Source organism: Helobdella robusta (assembly GCF_000326865.2).
Source record: "Helobdella robusta unplaced genomic scaffold HELROscaffold_125, whole genome shotgun sequence".
NCBI classification, from domain to species: domain Eukaryota; kingdom Metazoa; phylum Annelida; class Clitellata; order Rhynchobdellida; family Glossiphoniidae; genus Helobdella; species Helobdella robusta.
In genome coordinates, this window is record NW_008703686.1 from 109859 (window position 1) to 119333 (window position 9475).

The following is a 9475-nucleotide window of genomic DNA, read 5'->3' on the forward strand; positions in this document are numbered from 1 at the left end:
GATATGTACAAAACTGCAACTCAACATTTTCGGTCAAAGAACGTTTTCTTGCATTTGTTGATTATAACAAAAAAACTGGCCAGGATGTTGCAGATATGATCAAATATGAACTGGAGAAAAACAAAATTTCTCTGGATGACTGTCGAGGTCAGGGATACGACAACGGCTCAAATATGGCAGGAAAGTTCAAGGAGCACAAGCAATCATTGCACATGCATATCCTCTAGCGAAATTTTCAAATTGTGGCGCCCATAGTTTAAATTTGTGCGGTATGCATGCAGCAGAATGTTGCAATGACGTTATAACTTTTTTTGGAATAGTTCAAAAGTTGTACAATTTCTTTGCGTACAGTCCTCAACGATGGGAAATTCTACAGAGATTAACTGGATGCTCACTGCATAATCTTTCTCAAACTAGATGGTCGGCACGTGTGGAAAGTGTGAAACCGATTGCGAAGCACCTGCCAATTATCAAACATGCTATTATTAAATGTAAAGAATTAAATTTGTCATCAGAAAGTAAGACTGAATTGCAAGGAATTGAGCGTTATATGGAATCATTCAAGTGTGTTTTAATGGCTACAATATGGCTCAAAGTTTTAGTTGCTATAAACAATCGAAACAAAATTATTCAAGCCAGAGAAGCCACATTGGATGTAGAAGTAGAAAACATCGACATTCTTCTTAGGGAACTGAAGGATCTACGTGAAAAATGGGACTTATTGCTAGCAGAAGCCAAAATAACAGCAGAAACTATGTCGTCGGATATTTCATGTGAAACAGAACTTCCAGAAAAACGCCAAAAACGACGAAAACGTTTTTATGATGAAAATCAACATATGCCAGAAGAAAGCGCACAACATGAAGTAGATGATGATTTTAAAGTGAACGTTTTCTATAAACTTATCGATAGTATAATATCTGGTTTAACAGAGCGTTTCCATATGGCTAGAAATATTAACAATTCTTTCAATTTTTTGTGGTTATTTACAGAACTTGGAGAAAGTGATCTGGAAAAGAAATGTTCTAATTTCTGCAAAGAATATGACAAAGATGTCAGCAGTGACTTAATTAATGAAGTGAAATGTCTAAAATCAATTTATTCGGATACCATACAGAGTGAAAATCTTCATCCCATAAAACTGTTGAATAAAATTTATCAGTTGAAATTGGAATCTATATTTCCAAATATTGCTATTGCCTTACGAATCTTTTGTACAATTCCTGTAACTGTAGCAGAAGCTGAAAGGACATTCAGCAAGCTGAAGCAAATAAAAAGTGTGCAGCGGTCAACTGTGAAACATGAACGATTGAACAGTCTTGCGACTTTGGCGATTGAACATGATTTGGCAAAGTTATTGAATTTTGATGACGTTATTAACAATTTTGCCCTAGCCAAATCAAGGAGAGTTTGTTTCTAAAACAATAAATACCGATTTGTTACATTTGGATATTTAATTTAAAAAGTAAACTTTAATGTTTTTTTTTTCAAATAAAACTGAATAAAACTATACTTTGTTTTTGTTGGCTATATCGGTCAATCTTAAATTATAAATATTAAGGTACAAGTAGTATACGTATATGATATGCGAATTTTTTTGAATGTCATGTAACCTAAAATAAGATACTTTAGAGGTTTATCCTCCGCGGTCATCGGGAGGCCCGTCACAGTCCAGCCTAGGGGCCCGAAATTTCTGTCGGCGGGCCTGCATACTATCAACGACATCATCGGGCAGTGTATAAGTTTGTGTGAGTGTGTGTACGTGTGAGTGTGTTGTGTTTGTGAGAGTGTAGATATGTTTGTGTGTGTGTGTTTGTTTGTTTGCGTGAGTGTATGTTTTTATTAGTGTATAAGTTTGTGTGAGTGTGTGTATCTGTGAGTGTGTTGTGTTTGTGTGTGTATGTGTGTGGATCTGTGTGCGTGTGTTTATGTGTTTGGCGACTACTAAAAAATTTGTTTCAAGGAAGATTGAGTGCTGATGCACTTGTAAAACCTAAATGTAAAAAATTAAAATAAGAATGAATGAATGAATTACCTGGATGAACGGATAAATAAAAGAAAAATACGAATGAATGAATAAATGAATGAAATACTTAGATGAATGAAATACTTAGATGAATGATTGAAATATATGAATGAATGAATGAATGAATGAATGAATGAATGAATGAATGAATGAAATACTTGGATGAATGGATAAATGATTGAAATATGCAAATGAACAAATGAAATACTTGGATGAATAGATAAACATACCAATGAATGAATGAATGAATGAATGAATGAATGAATAAATGAATGAATGAATGAATGAATGAAAAATTAGAATACCACTTACAGCAACAAAAGCTTCATGTCTGTCGCTCATGGCTTTCCTCTTCGGCTGGTCGGTCAGTGCCTGGTTTTGCTGCTGCTGCTGAATTCTCATCAGAGCCCTGGTCGGGTCGTGCTGGATCAGCTGGGTGGGTAGGGAACTACGATTGATGGTGTTGTTGTGGTGGCTACTGTTGTTGCGGTGGCTGCTGTTGTTGTGGTGGCTGCTGTTGTTGTGGTGGCTGCTGTTGTTGTGGTGGCTGCTGTTGTTAACGTTCTCCTTGCCTGCCTTCAGAAGCTTCTTTTTCAATACGGCGACAAAGTGTCGTCGCCGCGTTCGACATTTCAGGTCGCATTCCAGAACGTTCTTCCAGAGCCTGCTTACTTGTGTAAATCTGTGTTTGGGGATGTAGTAGTAGTAGTAGTAGTGGTAGTAATTGTAGTAGTAGTGGTGGTGGTGATTGTAGTGGTAGTAGTAGTAGTAGTAGTATTAGTAGTAGTAGTAGTAGTAGTAGTAGTAGATTGGCTCCTTCTCAAATTTAAGAACCATTTTAACATTCCACCGATGAATTACAAGATGTATTATAGGATAAATTATATGATGACTTGGATGATAACATCATGATGACAACAAAACATTAGAAAACATGGAACGCCAAAATTTATAAAAATATGGAATGCCAAATCCCACCTGACAAGATCCTCGTCTGAGAGATGTGACATAATTTTTCCGAGGAGTACATGAGCCCCTTTCACGAACAAGCCCTCGATAATGTCATAGTAGGTGAGACCCATCTTTCGACCAATCAGATTTTCAAGGCACGGTGGTGCATTATCCCGGAGAAATTTTTTTAGTTTTGCATCGAACGTAAGGCTATCGGTTTTGCTGTGCTTGGTTGGAATGTGCTCGGGTTTCTGAGGCGAGACGATGCTGACGTTGTTGTTGTTGTTGATCGAGGTTGTTGTATTATTGCACGAAAATGTGACGTTGCTGTAGTCAGGTAGTTGTTGTTGGCTGTATGATGATGTCACCGACAATGACATGACATTATCGCAAGCCGACATCAACTCATCCGATTTGGATTTGCTCCCGCTAGCCATAGTATCGACATATTTGTTTCTGCAGATGCCACCGTTGAAACTCATGTGTATGTTGCTATTATTGACATTAAAAGCCGACATGCATTGCTTCAGCGAGGACACGTCGTGACTTGGATCGTGCACAATGCCGCTGATGTTCTCATCGGAGCACGAAGTTGAGGTGACCCAGCTGCCGTTCGAGTCATCACTGTTATAGAAGGAGGATTGGTCCTTTAGTTGGCGATGCAAAAATGATGGAGTGTCAAAGGTGTACGAGCGTTTGAAGTCCACGCACGAAAACGTTTTGTTGCTGAAGGTGTTGAAGTTGTTGTTGCTCTGAATGTTGCAGCTGATGTTGGTGTTTTTACGGTTGTTGCTTTCGTTGTTGAAGATGTTCTCATTGAGGTACTGGCTGATCTTTTGCGTGTTGAAACTTTCAAAACTTTTGCGAGGTTTGCTCAGCAGTGGATGCTGCCGTTGGTTTTGACATCGGAGTCTATCAACAGTTTGTTGTCGTTGTTGATCAGCATTTTGTTGTTGCTGTTGTAGAGGGAACAAACAATTACCCACGTAATCATTCTCCTCTCCCAACTTGCGACCCTTCTTTGTAATTTCACTTTTAATCATTTCAGCTGGAGAATCAACGCACAGCTGATCATTAGCTATTGGGAATGCAGAATAAAGATTGACATCATTCATCAACTCATCCTCATTTTTTGGTAGCTGCAGAAAGCAATCGCTGGGGCTGTTGAAGCCGCTGTCAATCATCGACTGACTGGCCGCTTGAGGAATGGAACATTTCTTTCTCAGCTGACTCACGGAACTTTTTGAAGCATTTCGTAAAGCGTTTTGCGAGTTGTGTCTGCATATGAGCGCGAACTTTGGCGTACTGGTCGTGACGTCCATCATCATATTTGTAGAGTTGGATGATAGTGGAGATGCAAATGTTGCTGATGTAGTTGTTGCTGGGTGGCTGATGTTGTTGTTCATATTGTTGTTGTTGTTGCTAATCATGTTGTTGCTGCTGTTCACTTTGTTGTTGCTTGTGACTGTTAGTGAAGATGGTCTGTTTCGATCGGTGAAAATTTTCTTACCCCTTGAGAGTAGACTCCTGATTGGCTGGGCACACTTGCTTTCCGTCTGCCGTTTCGGATGCTGTCCGGATTTTTTGGTGACGTTCTCGTCGTTTGGTTGAGACATTTTCTGAAAAAATGTAATTAGGTTAGTTAGGAAGATGTCAATAATAACAAGAAAAAAATATAAATTTAGGCGTAATTAATCGCTAATTTAAAATTTAATCGGCCCTGTGCGAAAGAAAAACTAATTTCCACGTTTTGATTTAAATTTTAAAATTAATTAAAAATTAATTAAATTTAAAAACAAAAACAGCAAAATAACCTCTTAAGTTCCGAGTGCACTACAATGTGATATGAAAATAAAAAACAAGTTAACAATAAACGAGAGAATAAATAATTAATTAAATTAATAATAAATGTTTTAGATTAAAATGTGAAATTTAAAAATAGTTTTTTTAATTAGTTTCTCAACATTTCTTCTACAGACTCTCTCTAGATGTATTTACCATTTTGTAATATGCGCCATTTTCCTCCTCAGCCAATCAGATTTGAAAGTGATCTCACGTGACCTTCGTACACACTTTAAATTATTATAAAATAATTAAATAATTAATCTATAATTATTGATATTATATTATTATGTTATTATTATTATTCTAAAAATATTATTATTATTGTTCTAGCCGTTGACTTTAAAACTGCGATACTAATCAATAAATACATAAATATGCTAATTATATACATGTGCTATGGTGTTGTAAAGTTGCATCTATATAGCAAATGTTGCTGGTACCAGAGAATTATCAGTTTTAATAGAATAAAGATATTGATAAGTCGGTTGTAAAATTACAATTTTAATGTTCTTTGAAGTCTGTAGATTGATTTTTTAAAATTTCGAATACTTTAGGACATGAATTTTGTGTTATTTTATTAAAAGGGTTAAATTAGTTCACGTTTTAATAGTGTTTGATGGTATAATATTGTTTAATTAACCGCAAGAAAGTGTGCGCATCGTTATGAAATATTCAAATGAGTACTAGATTATTTACGAGCCACTTTTTTTACAACCGGCGGTTATATTTAAATTTCAATGTGAGTGTAATAAACTATACTTTAATTGATTTATTGTTTTTTTTTGTTATTGCCACTGTTTAGCCAACAATTATTTTATTGATTTATTATTTATTCATTTCAGAACGAGTTTCTGTACCTGCAATTTAAGTGTTAAGTGTTTGGTCACCTACCAAACAGGACAGATCCCATCGAAAAAAGCACGGGGCGGCCAAATTTAAGGAGCGGCCAATGGAGAAAATAAAAATGTCAATGCTACTACTACTGCCAATATCAATAATAGTATTTCGTTACTTTTACTTTTTACTACTTTACAAAAACACACAAGCGCGCGTAATAAGAATAAAATTTTCTTAAATTGTGATTTTATCCTGAGGTCTGAAATTTCAAAACAACAATTTGATTATAAAACGGTATATTTTTAATGTATCCCAATCTTATTCTCATAGTTAGTTCAGATCCCCTAACCATGCAAATACAATACCACGAACAATCATAAACCAAAATGCACTTTGCATTCTAATATAATATTCTATCTTTTTGGAAAAACGAGATGAAAATTTTAGATTTAGATTTTGTTATTAATAGTTCATATATACGCAGATGCATTGTTGCCTTTTCCTGATTAGCAAAGCTTTCTTTAGCTCTTTATTCATTGTCTTTTTATTTATTCTTTTTACACGATTGGCCTGGGCAGACTATGTTTTAGCTACTGCAACTTATAAATTTCGATGTTAATTAGCCAAAATTTGCCAAAATTACTATAAATTGACGGTAAAACAATTGGATCATTTAAAAATTAAACAAATTTAGGAAACCGTTTCAGTTGAACTATATTTTAATATTTTTTTAAATAATATTCGAAATGGTGAACGAGAATTACAAAGATATTGTAAAAAAGTTTAAAGAGGTCATTTTGAACGATCTTGATTTTAGTTCATCTTACCTAATCTAATTGGAAAGATTGGAGGTAATTTAATTAGCCAGTTCATTATAATCCTTTTTTATTTAAAATAAATGAATGATCGAATTTTTTACTTATTTTTTAAACTCTAATTCAAAAAGCCAATAATTTTAAAAAAGATCAATTGTTTGCCACTGATAAAAGTATTATTTTGTTAACGTGTATATACATTTCCACGCATGAATCATACATTTTCAATGCCGTATACCTAAGAAAAATTCTAAATACACTTTTTACTAGTGCGGTTTTTACTTTCTGAATTGAAATATAAGAAAAGTTTACTCGATCGATTTGAAAAATTTGCTTGAAATTCAGAAAATATATAATTTACGGTTTTGTTGTTTAGATTGATTTAGATTGGTTATTATTTAAAGAAAAGTTTTGGTAGAAATTAAAATTATCTACTGCTTAAATCATTTTAATTGATTGATTGTTTTTTTGATTGATTGATTGAATTCTTCTCTTTTCCTTCTTGTCATTTCCTTAGTTTTATCTATGATTGATAATTGTATTAATAACTCGCTCTACTATGGTCTTCCTGATTCAACACTCTATTCTTTAAGTAAAGCTTTTAACTCTGCTGCTTCTGCCCATTTCTTTTCACATCTATCTCCATATTTTGTTATCTTGCACTGGCTACCTCTAAAATACAGAAAACTTTTTAAAATTTTCACATTTATGTATAAGTCTCAATGTTAATTATTTTCTATATTTATCAGATATATTAACTGAATCTAAACGCACCGGTTTACGATCGTCTTCTTGTTCTCACTCTCTGCCTCCTTCTCTGACCACTTTTCCATCACTTACAAAGTTTAGAGCGGACCCATCCGTGTGCAAAATTCATTGAGGAGCGCTGGTAGACTAATTGATTGTTTGATTGATTGAATGATTGAATGATTGATTAATTGTTTGATTGATTAACTGATTAAATGATTGATTGATTAATTGATTGATTGATTGATGGATTGATTGATTGATTGATTGATTGGTTGATTGATTGATTGATTGATTGATTGATTGATTGATTGATTGATTGATTGATTGATTGATTGATTGATTGATTGATTGATTGATTGATTGATTGATTGATTGATTGATTGATTGATTGATTGATTGATTGATTGATTGATTGATTGATTGATTGATTGATTGATTGATTGATTGATTGATTGATTGATTGATTGATTGATTGATTGATTGATTGATTGATTGATTGATTGATTGATTGATTGATTGATTGATTGATTGATTGATTGATTGATTGATTGATTGATTGATTGATTGATTGATTGATTGATTGATTGATTGATTGATTGATTTACAAATTTTAATTGAGGATCTTAAGCGAAAAGAATTTTACATTCATTTTTTTTTTATTTTAGAGCTTTTTAATACGTTTTAATTTCAAAAAATTGTCGTACACGGTTATCTAGGTGAACTTGCGCCTTCTTTGGTCACCGCACATTGGCAATAAGCCTAAGCACATGCCTTGTCTGAATGCATGTACATTCAGTGGCGGATCTAAGGGTTAGGCCGGAGAGACCATCACCCAGTTGTGAGCAGTATATTTATTAAAAGAACTCAGCTTTAGCATAAAAAAAACACCATATTATATCAAAAAAAGGTCGCCAGCTTAATTTTGGCCACCCTACCACAAATCTTGGCTCCTTGTCCAAATTTGAAAAAAATTTATACTTTTAAATATTTTCAAAATTTGGCCCCACCCCCCCGTCAAAGTTGTCTAGATCCGCAAATGTATACATGGTCTAATTGTTTGAACTGGACATTTATAGGGCAGAATAAAATTATTTTATTTGTCGTTCGTATGTTCATAAATTTTAATTTTGAAGAGAAATGTGACTCAATGCTATCATCACTGCCTACGAAGAACAGGAATAAATTGTTCTATGACTGGCTCTTGTACAATGTTGATGGGAGAGTTTATCAAATGATCCTGGATGCTTTCCAGTCTAATGGTTTATATTTGGTTCAATTTTTTTATTCTTATCATTTATTGTTTTGCAGCTCTGACAATAACTTCAGTAAGATACTCTTGCGACAACCACACCACACAACACAACGCACATATACACATACATCGTTTCACCTAATTTAGCTATTTTAAATATAATAATTGGATAATAATTTTATTAAGCATGCGTGTAGTCGAATATTATTGTTTATCATTATTTAAAAACAGGCTCCGATGAAATGTATAAAATATTAAGTCTGGATGACTTGAATATTAATGATAAGGAAATCTTCAGAGAATTATTTTTAAGAAGATGGAGTATCTTAGTAGAATTATCTATAATATAATTATAATAACTTTAATATAATTATAATATAATTACAATATAATTATATTTTCTAGACGCAGTAGTTAAATTCGTACAGTCAAATTTCAATAAAGGATTTTATTAAATATCTTCGGAAAGTATTTTAAATTATTTTATAAATGAAAAAAAAAGAAATTTTCAAAAAAAAAATTGTGAAGAATAAACGGAGTAAGTTTTATGAGGCCATTAGCGTAAGTTAAAGCAATGTTAATCCGACTGAAAATTAGGCGCATTCGTTTCGATACGGAATTGGGAATGATGATGATGATGACGATGAGAATGATGATGATGATGGTGGTGGTGATGATGACAATGGTGGTGATGATGGTGGTGATGATAGTAATGGTGTCTAGATTTGTCCCTGGCTGATAAGGATACTACTACTACTACTACTACTACTACTACTAATAATAATAATAATAATAATAATAATAATAATAATAATAATACTACCACTACTACCATTACCACTACTACTACAACTACTTGTTGTTCATAATGATGTCATTGTTCACCGCGGCAAATAAATTATGATAATTACAAAGCCCATACATATAATTACAAAAATAACACCGGCGCTAATGATAATGAGGCTAATTAACATAGTGATAACAAAACATGATACAAAC

General features: G+C 33.4%; 2 protein-coding genes across 2 annotated transcripts in view; both read left to right on the plus strand.

Moving 5' to 3' along the window:
- Positions 1-1162: 1162 nt before the first annotated feature.
- HELRODRAFT_153254 (hypothetical protein) lies at positions 1163-1408 on the plus strand (the record flags this gene model as incomplete). Its single annotated transcript, XM_009013941.1, has 1 exon — positions 1163-1408. A coding segment is annotated over one exon (246 nt), but the record flags the coding sequence as incomplete, so codon positions are not given.
- Positions 1409-6405: 4997 nt separating this feature from the next.
- HELRODRAFT_195041 (hypothetical protein) overlaps positions 6406-9475 on the plus strand; it is a gene marked incomplete at its 5' end in the record, with an annotated part of 11434 nt that continues 8364 nt past the window's right edge. The window contains 3 exons of the mRNA XM_009013942.1: positions 6406-6450; positions 7941-8034; positions 8358-8483. Coding sequence (XP_009012190.1) covers positions 6406-6450; positions 7941-8034; positions 8358-8483 — 265 coding nt within the window. The remainder of the gene's footprint in view (positions 6451-7940; positions 8035-8357; positions 8484-9475) is intronic.